Genomic DNA, 14117 nt, shown 5'->3' with positions numbered 1-14117 from the left:
AACCCCAAGGACAGTCCCATTCTACAACAGTGGCATCATGAAAAATCAGTATTAATTTTAATGAAAATTTACATAGATTTTGGATTTCCATTCATTCATTTTTGCACTTTTCTCCCTGCTCACCCTTCTCCTTCAGTTTGTTTGGTCTATTTTTTAAAAAGTTTGTGTTGTGGGTTTTGGTTTTTCGGTGTTTTGGTTTTTTTTTTGTTTAAACTTCTGAAATCAAGTTGCTCTGTGAACCCAAAGGCACTCTCAGTGTGAGTGCACCAGCAGTGCTGTGGGACAGAGAGGAACAATGTCCTCATGCAATTTATAGTCTCTAAACCTGGCTGGCTGGTCAGCTATGAGGTGGTCCTGATTTGAAGGAAATGAGAGAGAGGGAGAGATCAAAACACTTCTTACAGTCAGTGGGATGTCAGTTTATCTGGCAGATTTTTGTTGTTGTTTCTGCTGTTATTCAATCAATCTCACTATGACAGCTTGATGTATTATGTACTAGAACTGCTCTCAGGAGTTTCTTGGCTGGAATCTGAACTGAAAAACTGCTAGGGCCTCCTCCACCCCTAATCTATTGGTGCCTCTCTGTAACCCCAGCTTAGCAGTATATCTAAAAAGGGCTGTCTTCCTACTGATGGCATCTTAAGTCGATGAAATACAGTGTGAAGATGTGAAATACAGAAAGACGAGAATATTTCTTTGTTTAAGGCCCCCTCATATATCACTGCCTCTGAAAACCCGCTGGAGGATTAGCTATGGGTTGGTTTCAACTTGAAGGTACACAACAACCACCACCACCACAACTGAATTTTCGTTTTCAAAGTAATTCCAGTGTGTTGTTTTTTGTTGCTGTGTGCCAGTGTGTCAGAATGGATCTTAGTGAACCCTTTGGGGGTTTTCAGAGGCAGTAAATCATACCAGAAGAGACTACCCATCCTTCTCCTGTGGAGCAGCTGGTGGATTTGAACCTTAATAAATCAGTGAGCAGCTGGTGGATTTGAACCTTAATAAATCAGTGATGTATTATCGCACTGGATCCTCATACCCTACAGAGGAGACAGGATAATATGATAATGACACCAATATGTAAGGCCCTTCTGATCTTGACCTCACTCAATGTCTCAATCTCGTTTTGACTTCCGAGCTGCAGCCTTACAGAACCACTGGCTCCAAATAGGCATCATCTCAGGTGGCAGAAAGTCCTATGTGCACTAGGAGAGGGGTGATAAAGCTCTGGACTCAAAGGGCAGCCACCTCCATCCCAGGGCCCAGGAGGCCTCAGGCGAATCCGGAGATTCCAGCTACTTGTGCTTTTAACTATTTCTGGATGGGGCCAATCTTGGAGGATATTGGGACCAGCACCATGGGCTTCGGGGGCGGGGTCAACTATCTGGACACGCCCCAGTCCCTGCTGGGGGCGTGCCCCAACGCTGACTCCACCCCTTCCTCCCATCCCACGTGACCAGCAGCCTCGCCCACTCACTTTCCGCCCTTGCGCCATAATCCCCGCCCACCTGCTCAGAGCCCGCCCACTGCTCTGTCTAGGCCCCGCCCCTTCCCCTCCAGGGCGGCTGGGTGGCTCTGGAGCAAGATGGCTATGAATCAGAACGACACCGAGAACCGCAAAGAGCCTGTCTTCCCTCCTGGTGAAAGGTGCCCGTGGGGCTGCTGACAGAGAAGGGAGGACATGAATGGGTGCACCTTAGTGGCGGGCAGCGAGACAGGGCCTTTCCCGCCTGTGTCTAAACAACGAAGCTCCGCCTCCTGGTCTGTGGGAGATGTGGGGGGAGGAGAACTGGACGCGGTGGGAGTGGAGCACGAGGTGAGGGGGCGGGAGCGAGGTGGAGGCAACAGTGCGACATGATGCAGAGCTGGAGGGCCACGTGAAGGGGGACGTCAGATGGGATGGGAGGGCCACCTGGGGGGAGCGGGAGGGCGACCTGGGGGCAGCGGGGGGGGGTATGGGGGGTATGGATGAGCGACCTGGGGGGGGAGGGAGGATGACCTAGCGGGGTGCGGGAGGGCGACGGGGTGGGGGAGCAGAGGGCGACCTGGGGGCAGCGGGGGGGGGTATGGGGGGTATGGATGAGCGACCTGGGGGGGGGGGGCAGGAGGATGACCTAGCAGGGTGCGGGAGGGCGACGGGGGGGGGGGGGCAGAGGGCGACCTGGGGGGGGGAAACGGGACGGCCATGGGAGGTGTGGGAGGGAAGTGGGGGGGAGCGTGAGGACAGGGGATGGGAGCTGCAGGGTGACCTGGGGGCAGCGGGAGCACAATGGCCTCATGATGCACGGGATGGGAGACAAGTGTCACCCCAGATGAAAAATCTGAGGGGGCAGCCCGCAGTGAGGACTCATGCTGACCCTTCAGGTCGGGATGTGGCTGCAGAACCCATCTCTTGCCAGATGATGGTGACCGAGGGCCCTGGATGTGCCCCTTTCTGGATTCTCAGGACTATGGACATGGTTTCAGAAACGGGAGAAGGATGAGGAGGTGGAGTGTGCTAACTTATCCTCCTAGGCTAACAAATAAGGATGGCAGGTGGTGGTTGTCAAGTGCTGGCCAGTCGAGTACCACTCATGCCATCTGAACACTGACCTCCTATAAGGATGACAGGAAAATTTGATGCTTTTGAGCTGTGATGTTGGGAAGAGATTGAATATCCCGTAGACTGCCGAAAGAACAAACGGATATGTCTTGGAGAAAGTGCAGTCAGAATGCTCCTTGGAGGCAAGGATGGTGAAGCTTCATCTCACGTATTTGGGGCTTGTTGATAGGAGGAACCAGTTCTTGGAAAAGGACATCATGCTTGGAAAGGTGAAGGCTCAGCGAAAGAGAGGAAGACCCTCTATGAGATGGATTGACACAGTGACTGTAACAGTAAGCTCAAGCACGTCAGGGAGATGAGGATGGCACAGGGACAGGACAGGGTTCGGATCTGTTGTTCATAGGGTGCTGTGAGTCGTATTTGACTCGATGGCACCTAACAACAGCGGTAACATCGAGGACTTGTTATGGCTGCTTGCTCTTGATTGGAAAAATTGGCACCTAGGAAGGATCCTGCCTAGGAAGAACTCTCCTTGGCCTCATGTAGTGTTTGGGGGTTTTCACCAGTCAATTGCCTTGTAAGTACGTTTATCTCAGCAAGCTGGAACCCATGTTCATCCACAAGGAGGATTCTCACTTAAGACCTAAACAACAGCTAACCTCATGTTTCCCGTGTGATCAAATCAAATCCATGGTGTCAGTTTCCCTCCAGCTCCTCATGACCCCATGTCCTGCTGAGTGGAACTGCCTGTTGGATTTTGTTAGCTGTCATATTAACAGAAGCAGATCACCAGGCCTTTCTTCTGCGTATCGGCAGGCTTGAACAGCAGCAACCAATGAGGTTGGCAAGGCCGTACAAGTGGCCGGTGCCACTCAAGCCCTCTTCAGTGTTCTCCACACTCCTTGCTATGATTTGCCCTTATTTTGCTTCTCTCTCACCCACCAGGTGAGACCCCTGACCCCAATTCTGTGCTCAGGTGAAGCAGCTCACTAAGATCAGGCTGACTGCTTTCCTCAGGGATATACTAAGACATCATCCAATGCTAATGTCTGGAGCTTTTCCCACCGTGCTTTTTTCCCTTGGAATATTTTCTTGACAGAATTGTAGGGGTGTCAGGCTGAAATACATTGGCTGCTCAGTTCCGTTTTGTAGCAAGAAAAAATTGCTCTTCACTCTGACCTCAGCTTCTCTGTATGTTGACCCAGAGCTGCCCAGTTGACCTCTGTGCCTGTCATACTGTGCTGTGACATCATCATTTTTAATCTTCTGGTTGGATATGTTCCCAGGCATCTGACAAAGCTTACCTGTTTTTCTGCTGTGTGTTGGAAGCAAGGAGAGAAGCTTTTTTTTTTGGTGTGTGTGTGTTAAACCGGGAGGCTCCCTGGAGGCAAGGATTCTGGGGCTTCATCTAACATACTTTGGACATGTTATAAGGCGGGACCGGTCCTTGGAGAGGGACATCATGCTTGGTAGGGTGGAGGGACAGCGCAGGAGGGGAGGCGCTCTATGAGGTGGACTGATTCAGTGACTGGGGTAATCGGGATGGGTGTATTGGAGACAGTGTGATTGGCACAGGACAGAGCAGAGATTAGGTCTGTTATACATAGGTTGCTAGGAGTCGCAAGTGACTTGATGGCACATAACAACAACAACAACAACATCTGACACTTCATTTGAGCTCATTGAATCATAAGGACATTAACTCAGATCCAGATCATTAACTTGGAGAACCTGAGTCCTTGCTGAGGTTCTTGTCAGTGCCTGGGACAAGATAAATGTTTGATAACCTTAGCGCAGTGGTGCTGTGAAATGTCATCTGTCATTTTTTACTTCTTTCTTAGAAGTTTGTTGTTCTCTAGTCTCAAAGATTCTCACCACTGTGCCAATTGACAGCATCATGATAAATGGAGAAGAGATTGAAGTTGTTTACATTTACAGTTTGCTCAGCTCCACAATCGACACTCTTAACATCGACAGTCAGGAAATCAAAAGACAAATTTCATTGGGAAAATCTGCTATCAGGGACCTCTCCCATACTGAAAAGCAACGATGTCAGTCTAGAGACTAAGGTGCACCTAATCCAGGCCATGGTCTTCGTAATTACTTGTTATGCTTCAGAGAGTTGGACAGTACTAAAGATAACAAAAGAATCAGTGCCTTCGAATTGTGGTGCTGGAGAAGAGTTTTAAACATACCATGGAGCCAACAAAATAAATAGGTCTGTCTTGGAGAGGGTGAAACCAAGTTTGTCCTTGGAGGCTAAGATTTTAGAATTCCATCTGACATACTTTGGGCACATGGCCAAGAAAAACCAGTCCTTAGAGAAAGACATCATGCTGGGAAGGATGAAGGGATAGCACAGGAGAGAACAACCCTCGATGAGATGGATTGATAAAGTAACTGGGGCAATGGGAGTTGGTGTGTCAGAATTAGTGAGACTGGCTTAGGACAGGGCAGGGTTCAGAGCTGCTGTACATAAGGACACTATGGGTCACAGGTGACTTGATGGCACATAATAACAACACAACAACATATTCAGCATATGCCCATGTAGTGAAAATCTGTTCACTTTCCTTGAATTTTCAAAATTAATATGTGGATACAGCACTTTTTTTTACCACAGGAATGTGTATGTTCAGCTTTTGACATCTGTTGCATAGAAACCAAGAATGTTGCTAAGTGTCTTACAAGTCAGTTGATAGCCTACATAGGAAAAAATTATCTGACCTGAAATGGGGCTGGTACCATGATTGAGAAACTTAGTGACATCCTAAAGATGGGACAGGAAAAAAATGCCACGTATGTATCTACCTCCTGAATATGTTAGCATATCTGAAGTCACTTGAGGGACTCTCGTGGCTTAGTGGAAAGGAGTTGCTTGCTATCCAAGCCTTGTGGATCAAACACACCAGCTTCCCAGGGGAGAAAAGTGGGCAGTCTCCTTCAGTGCAGTTTACTGTCTCTGAAAACCTGCTGGAGGGTCAGCTATGAGTCAGTTCCCACTTGATGATATACAACAACAAAATCACAACCTTGCTTGCTGAAAGTGAGGAGGAGTTGAAATGCTTACAGCAGAAGATCAAAGACTACAGCCCTCAATATGGATGACATATCAACATCAGAAAGATAGAAATCCTTACCACTGGGCCAGTTGGCATTATCATAATAGATGGAGAGTGGATTGAAGTTTTCAAGGATTTCATCTTGTTTCAATCCATAATCAGGACCCTTGGCACCAGCATTCAAGGAATTGACAACATTGCATTGGGTAAATCTGCTGTCAGACTTTTCTAAGGTATCAAGGAGCAATGATAACAGTATAATGACTAAAGTACATCTGATTAAAGTCATAATCTTTTCAATTACTTGTTATGCATCTGAAAATTGGACAGTGGTTTAGGATGACAAAAGAAGAGTCAATGCCTTTAAATTGTAATGATAGAGAAGTGTACTAAGTATCTCATGAACGGCCAAGAAGACAGACAAATATGTCTTGGAGAAAATGCAAACAGTGCTCCTTGGAAGTAAGGATGGCAAAGTCTAATCTCACATATTTTGGGCATGTTAGTAGAGGCTGGTCCTTGGAAAAGGACATCGTGTTTGGAAATGTGAAAGGTCAGCAAAGGAGAGGAGGACCCTCAGTGAAGACTAACAAAGGGCTCAAGTGTGTCAGAGATGATGAGGACGGCACAGTATGCTAGGCTAGGGTTCAGATCCATTGTTCATAGGGTCATTATTGGTTATAGTCAACTTGAGGTTACCTAGCAACAACAAAAGCAATCCCCCAGTAAGTTTTAAGAATTTTTTTTCTGACTCCCGTTTTCTCTGGAAATAATGGTTACCCTTGGTTTCTAATGATCTTATGTCTCTAATCCAGTGAGTTACCAAATTCAGTGAAAGGTTTTTCCTTCATAAGCTTCTGGAAGGTTTTTAAAAGGTTTCTTAATAATCTAACTTACTAAAGATTGAGATAAAAATTTATATTATTTTAAAGTGTACATTCAGGGCTTTTCATGCATTAGCTGTATTGTGTATTCATATCTGTTAACTGATTCCAGAGTGTTTTCATCACCCTCCCAAAGAAATTCTGTATCCTTAAAACACTCACTCCCATTCCTGACTTCCCCTGGTAACCACTAATCTGCTTTATGTCTCTGGATTTGCCTGTCCTGAATACTTGGTATACAGGGAATCATTGAACATTCTTTTACATATGGATGTCCAGTTAGTCCCACCAAAATTTGTTGAAAGACTATTCTTTCCTCACTGAATGGCCTTTGTAAATGTACAGTTAATTGATTTTAGGTGTTTCTACCACGTGCTTGATGGTTTGCAGTACTGTGGGGACTTGCATGTTGCTGTCATGTTGGAAGCTATGCCACTGGTATTTCAAATACCAGTGGACAAGTTACAGCGGATCTTCCAGGCTAACACAGACCTAGAGGAAGGATTGGCCATCCACTTCTGAAAGAACAGGCCTTTAAAACTCTGGACAATAGAAGAACATTGTTAGACATAGTGCCTGAAGATAAGCTCCTCAAGTTGGAAGGTGCTCAGAATATGACTGGGACGTTTAGACTTGAAGTAGAGTCTATCATAGTAATGTGGGTGGAGTAAAGCTTTCACCCATGAAGGACCTTCATTTGCTGATGTGGCAAGGCTCAAAATGAGAAGCAGCTGTACAGCCAGTAATAGTTGGGACATGGAATGTATGAAGTACGAATCTAGGAAAATTGGAAGTTGTCAGTAATGAAATGGAATACATAAAGATCGACATTCCTAGGCATTAGTGAATTGAGATTAACTGGTATTGGCCATTTTAAATCAGGTGAACACATGATCTGTTATGCCAGAAATGACAAATAAAAGAGTGAATGTGTGCCATTCATTATCAAAAAGAGCATTTCAAGACAATATAGTGAAAATGACAATCCTACAAAAACCTACCTACCTGTTCAAGGCAACCCCAATACAGATACCAAAAATGCTTCTTTCAAAGAGATAGAAAAGGCAATAGGATAGTTTATTTGGAAAGGAAAGACCCTAAATAAGCAAAACACTTCTGAGAAGCAAAAATAGATTAAGAATACACAGCCCTGGAACAGGTAAAGGAAAGAACTGTTTAAAAAGGAATATATGATTAGGCATTACATAGATGACAACAGCTCAGAATAAGAAGTATATTGCAAAGAGGACTCGTGGGCGGGAGGTAATTGTGCAACAGTGAATGAATATTTTTTTAAAAAGTGAGGGGGGATGTGTAACAACGAATGAATGAAAAGCCATTAATTTCTGTTAAAATCTCAATTAAAAATTTATTTAAAAAAAAACTATAAAAATTCCATATGACCCAGCTAATTCCACTGTAAGGAGTATACCCTGAGGAAAACAGAACTGATACACGATGGAGATTTGCACTCGGACAGCAATAGCATTATTCATAATAACACAAATATGGAAACAGCCCAAATGTTCAAACAAATGACTGGATTGAGAAATTGTGGTACAGTCACACAATGAAATACTATGCAGCACCCAGGAGCAATGATTTAGAAAAATATAAAACGAGAGAACCTAGAGAGCATTTTGCTGTGTGAACTCACTCAGGTCCATAAGGACAAATAACTGCATAAAACCATTACTGTAAAAACAGAACGGTAACTAGTGAGATGTTTATGGATATCCAGAGAAGGAACAAGAGGGACAGGGCAGCAGAGGAGGTGTGATTCATGGGATCACAGAGTTTGATGGGTGGAGGGAGGGGGTGAAGGAATTAGGAAAGATCCAGTGGGGATCTGAAAAGATGAGGCAATAGTTTGCATAGATCAATGATTCATTTTATAAGACACAATGTGAGTAGGAAAAAAACCTGAAAAATAAAACCCTCCAACACTATCACCCCCAAAAAGTATTATTTCAGGATAAAGCACATTCCTGTGTGTGATAGGATACTATCCATATACATATATGGAAGCCCTTCTAATAACAATCATTATTCAAATATATGCACCAACTGCAAAAGTCAAAGATGATAAAATTGAGAATTTCTACCAACTTTTGCAATCTGAAGTAGACTGGACATGCAGTCAAGATGTATTAGTGACTGAAATGCAAAAGTTGGAAACAAAAAAGGCTGGAAAATATTATGGTGACAAAAATGAAGCTGGGGATTGAATGATTGAATTCTGTACAAGCAGTGATTGATTCATTGAAGATACTTTAAAAACCCCATAGATAATGACTGTAGATATGGATTTCATCTGATGGACTACACAGGAATCAGATTGACTACATCTGTGTAAAGAGTTGTTTGAGAAGATCAATATAGGCAGTCAAAACCAGGCTGGAAAAACAACTATGAGATATCATCTCACCCCAGTCAGAATAGCAAAATTTAACGGAACAGCAGGCAACACATGCTGGTTAGGTTGTGGAGAAATTGGAACCCTTATTTACTGCTGGTGGAAATGTAAAATGGTGCAACCATTGTGGAAGGCGGTGTGGCGCTTTCTCAAAAAGTTGCAAATAGAGATACCATTTGACCCAGCAATTGCTTTACTGGGAATATACCCCAAAGAGACCATAACTGCCATTCAAGCAAATATATGCACACCCATGTTTATCACAGCTTTGTTCACAAAAGCAAGGAGTTGGAAACAACCTAAGTGCCCATCACCAAACGAATGGATAGAGAAGCTGTGGTATATTCATTCACACAATGGAATACTGCGCTGCATTGAAAAACAAGGAACTCACGCAATATTATTAAAAATGGGTGATCCTGGAGGACATTATGCTGAGGGAAGTATCTCAGTCACAAAAGGACAAATACTTCATGGTGCCACTGTTGTAAAACAGGACTGACCTCGGAGTTGTGGGGAGACTGAGAAAGATGGGTTAAATAATGTATACTGCATTGAAACAGATGAGGGAGAAAACTGTTTAAAAGGTATATGTAATTAGGTATTATTGTCAGGACAGGTGTCCAGAACGAAGGCTGCATAATAGAATGGACCTGGGGGGAGGGACTGTAAAACAATGAAAGAATTTTTCTTTTACTTTTCCAAGAGTAGGTAGTATACTGGAGGGGAGGGTTGGGAGGGGAGAAAAGTGCAACAGTGAATGAATGGAAACCCAAAGTCTCTGTAAATTTTTATTGAAATTAATAATAAATTCAAAACAAAACAAAAACCAGGCTTGAGGCTGACAGTCGAACAGACCATCAACTACTCATAAGAAAAGTTAAGTTGAAGGAAATTTAAAAGCCCAACAAGAACCAAAAAAGGACCTTGAATGTATCCCAACTGAATTTAAAAATCATCTAAGAACATAATTGACACATTGAACACTAATGACTAAAGACCAGGTGATTTGTAGAATAACAAAAGAGGTCATCGATGAAGAATGCTAAAGGTAATTACAAGGCACCAAAGAATGACCAAAATAGATGTCAAAAGAGACTCTGAAGCTTGCATTGGAATGAAAAAAAGCCAGAACAAGGGGAAAGAATGTTAAGGTGAGAGGGCTGAACAAAACATTCCAAAAAGCAACTTGAGAAGACAAAGCAAAATTTTATAATGAAATGGGCAAGGAGATGGAATTAGAAAACCAAAAGAGAAGTCCATGCTTGGCTTTTCTCAAGCTGACAGAACTGAAGAAAAATAATATAAGCCTCAAATTGGAATACTGAAGGATCCTATGAGCAAAATCTTGATTGATGCAGGAAACATCAAAAGACGATAGAAGGAATACAGAATACTAAAAAGAAATTGTCAACACTTAATCTCATGATCAAGAACTAATGGAGGAAGTTCAAGCTGCACTGAAGACATAGGCAGTGAAGACATAACAAACAAGTAAGGTCCCAGAAATTGATAGAACACACCAATTGACATGTTTCAGCGAGCAAATGCAGCCCTGTGTATGCTCTCTAGCTTATTCCAAGATATTTTATTTTATTTATTAATTTATTATTATTTTTGTGTGAGTCTACCATCAAATCAGATCTGACTGGTACAGGAGGAGATTGTCCCTCCTTCCCCAGCAGGGCATCTGGTGGATTCGAACCGTGAGCCTCTGGGATTGTAGTTGCAGCTCCTTGCCACTAGGCCACCAGAGCTCCCCGCCAAGATATTTTAAAGACAGCTACCTGCCCACCAATTGGAAGAGATAAATATTTATTTGTATTTTTTTAAAAAAGCAACCCAACAGAATATAGAAATTATGGAAGAAAGTAATTACTATCACATGAAAATAAAATTCTGCTGAAGATTATTTAAAAATGTTGGAACAGTACATCAGCAGGGAACTGCTAAAAGTTCAGGTTGGATTCCCAAGAGGCTGTGGCACAAGGGATATCACTGCTGATGTCAGATGGCTCTTAGCTGAAAGTAGAGAATACCAGAAATATGTTTACTTGTGTTTTATTGATTATGCAAATGCATTTGTGTGGATGATAACAAATTGCAACTAACATTGAATGAGAATCCCAGAACACTTAATTCTCATATGACATCACTACATAAACCAAGAAGCAGTTATCTGGACAGAAAAAGGGAGCACTGCATGGTTTAAAATCGGAAAAAGTATCCATCAGGATTGTGTCCTTTCTCCATACTGATTGAATCTACATACGAAACAAATAATTTGAGAAGTTTGACTCTATGAAGAACAATGTGCAATCAAGATTGGAGGAAAACTCATCAACAATGTGCATTATGCAGAGTATTATGGTCTTCAATATGGACTACAGCTCAACATTGAGAAAACAAAAATCACCACCACTAGACCACAAGGCAGTATCTTGAGAGATGGAGAAAATATTAAAGTTGTCAGTGATTTAATTTTACTTGCACCCACAATCTACACCCATGATAGCAGCAGTCAAGAAATAAAATATGTAAGTCTGTCAAGTTTCCCTTTAAGGTGCTAAAACAAGGATGTCAGTTTTAAAATGTAGGTGTGTCTGATTCAAGCCATGGCATTTTCCACTTTTTAAGAACATACCATAAAGTCCACTATAGTGACCCAGTGGGTAACAGATAATGAACCTTGCCCTGTCCTGTGCCATCTTCATGATCTCCAGTATGTTCCAGGCTGTAGCTATATAGCTACAGTTATTGTTGAGACCCTCTTGTTAAGGGTCTTTATTTTATATATATATATATATATAAAATTTTTTTCCCTTCTCATCCCATTTATTAAAGAAAGAGAAAAGATACAATGCAAGAAAAACAACCATCCTTCACATCAGGCTGAACAAAAGCACAGTGATTTCTCCCCTTTACCCAGCCCCCACCCAGTTCCAAGAGTCCCATCTACATACATCAGTTGAAATTTTGAGGTTCTTTGATTGGGAGTACCAGTGGAGAAGGAGCTGGATGAACAGTGGGGCCTCAGTTCTGGCCTCCCAAGTCCCAAGAGGAAGGAGCCTCAGGCTCAGTCAGAAGTATTTGGTGGCTTTCTGAAGTGGCTGTCCACCTCCCTATTCAAGCCCCCAGGGATAGGTATGGCAGTAGAGAATGACCAGGTCCAAGCTGCCCAGGTCACAGAGCTACCGAAGCATGGTCCAATCACCAATGCAACGTTTCTACAAAGCAGTGAGCTGATTCTCCAGTGATGAGCAGGGGAATACATATGAATTTGGATCTGCAGGTCAATGTATCCCTGAGGAAAAGTCCACGAGAACAAGTCAAGAACTAAGAAACGGGCAGAAAGCTGTGGGACAAAAGCACAGCACAGCAGGCTTCTGCAAGGCTGGAGATCCTCAAAGCCAGGATCACTTCCACCCACCAAAGTCCATGTCCCACAAATAACATTTCACCGTTAGTCAAGAAAATAGTTTGAAAAATATGGCTTATCTGAATTTGAGCCCCAGCTATGTACTTCAGATCACAGCCCCTTACCTACCCTTTTACCTAAGGATAACTGTTGCCCAGAACCACAGTGCCTGTACACCAAAGAGGTACTGGAAAGAAAATGGAGCTTAAGGGGGTAACATTCCATTTGGGTACATTGCAGCCACGGGACCCCCAGGGTCTTGGGAAACCAGCTGGGTTTGTGCCAGGGAGGCTCCAAACTCTAGGAAATGGGACTATAGCCTTGGTTACTGGGCGATTCATTCTTGGAAAAGAAGCTGGGTTTAGACCCAGAGACCTAGCTGCCCTTGCAAAAAGGAGCTGGATTAATACCCACAGGTCCTGCTGGGGAAGCACCCAGGGACCCAGCAGCTGACCAAGGGAAACCAACTTGGCCAGGACCTAGTGGGCCCATAGACCTTGGAAAGGTAGCTGGATTTGGACCTTGTAGACCAGTGGCCCTTGGGAAGTTAGCTGGGTTGGGGCCTAATGGTCCAGAGGCTCTTGGGAAAATTGCTGAACTTGAGCCCTGGAGGCCAGCAGATCTTTGAAAAGTAGCAGGATTTGAAGCCAATGAGCCAGAAGGCTGAGAGAAGGCAGCTGGGTTTAGTTCCCCTGAGCCTGTCCCCCATGGGAAGGGATTGGCATTTATTCCCATAGGGCCAGTTGGCCTTGAGAAATTAGCTGAATTAGGGCCTATGGGACAGAACCCGAGACATGGCAGATGGATTTGGCCCTGGGAAGCCAATTCCCCGAGAGCCAGGACCCGAGTTTGGGCCTATCGGATCAGGTACTCTTGTCACAGAAGATGGGTTTGTGCCCATGTTTCCAGAAGCCTGTGAGAGAGCAGCTGAATTTGCTCCTAAAAGACTTGTTGCTCTTAGAATGGGGGCAAGATCTAGGCCTTGAGGTCCAGCCATTCTTAGATTAAGACCAGATCCTGTACCCAAGAGACCACCACCTGCTCTGGTGTCCAGGTTAGGGCCTGGGCCTAGGCCACCTATCCTTGGATTCTGGGCCTAGGCCACCCACCCTTGGGTTAGGTCCAAGGCCTGGACCCAGACCACCCACTCTTGGGTTGGGTCCAAGGCCTGGGCCTTGAAGCATGCCTGACCTGGGGGCAGGATTTGTAAAAGTCTGATCTCAAATTGGGAGTTGGTCCTGGGCCCAGGCCAACTGGCCTAGGATTGGGAGGACCATTCCCAGCGGCCAAAAGAACACCTGCTCTTAAATAGGGCCCAGATCCTGGGCCTATGGGGCCACCACTTCTGGGGTCAGGACCTGCTCCCAGAAGACCACCTGTCCTTGGGTTAAGGACCTGCATTAGGGAGACCTCCTAGCTTTGGGTTGGACAGAGGACCCGTGCTTGGGAGACCTCCTAGTCTTGGGTTAGACAGAGGTCCAGGGCCTGGAAGAGCCCCTGCTCTAGCACTTAGTGCTGAGCCAGAGCCCGGGCCTGGGCCTAAAAGGCCGCCTGGCCTTGGGAAGGAAATGGCGCCTGTGCCAGTGGGATTCATCCCTCTTGGAAAAGCCATACCTGGGTCACGAGCACCAACAGGGAAAGGCGCTGGGTTTGAAGCCAATGAGCCTGATGGTGTTGGGGAAGGAGATGGCTTCCTTGGAAATGGGGCCAGATTTCCACCAAGAGAACCAGCTGCCATAAGAAAGGGATCAGAGTTCACACACAGTGGGTTGCCTGTGTTCAGAATGGGACC

General features: G+C 44.5%; 1 protein-coding gene across 1 annotated transcript; it reads right to left on the bottom strand.

Moving 5' to 3' along the window:
* Positions 1 to 12530: 12530 nt before the first annotated feature.
* Positions 12531 to 14111, bottom strand: LOC102857287 (the record flags this gene model as incomplete). The annotated part of the gene is given in 7 exon segments (XM_006890070.1): positions 12531 to 12581; positions 12583 to 12717; positions 12719 to 13109; positions 13111 to 13402; positions 13470 to 13534; positions 13536 to 13706; positions 13744 to 14111. Coding segments are annotated over 7 exon segments (1473 nt in total), but the record flags the coding sequence as incomplete, so codon positions are not given.
* Positions 14112 to 14117: the final 6 nt, after the last annotated feature.

The sequence above is a fragment of the Elephantulus edwardii genome, unplaced genomic scaffold, assembly GCF_000299155.1.
Source record: "Elephantulus edwardii isolate Elephantulus edwardi_28Jun2011 unplaced genomic scaffold, EleEdw1.0 scaffold00086, whole genome shotgun sequence".
NCBI classification, from domain to species: Eukaryota; Metazoa; Chordata; class Mammalia; order Macroscelidea; family Macroscelididae; genus Elephantulus; species Elephantulus edwardii.
This window is presented reverse-complemented; position numbering and strand designations above follow the sequence as displayed.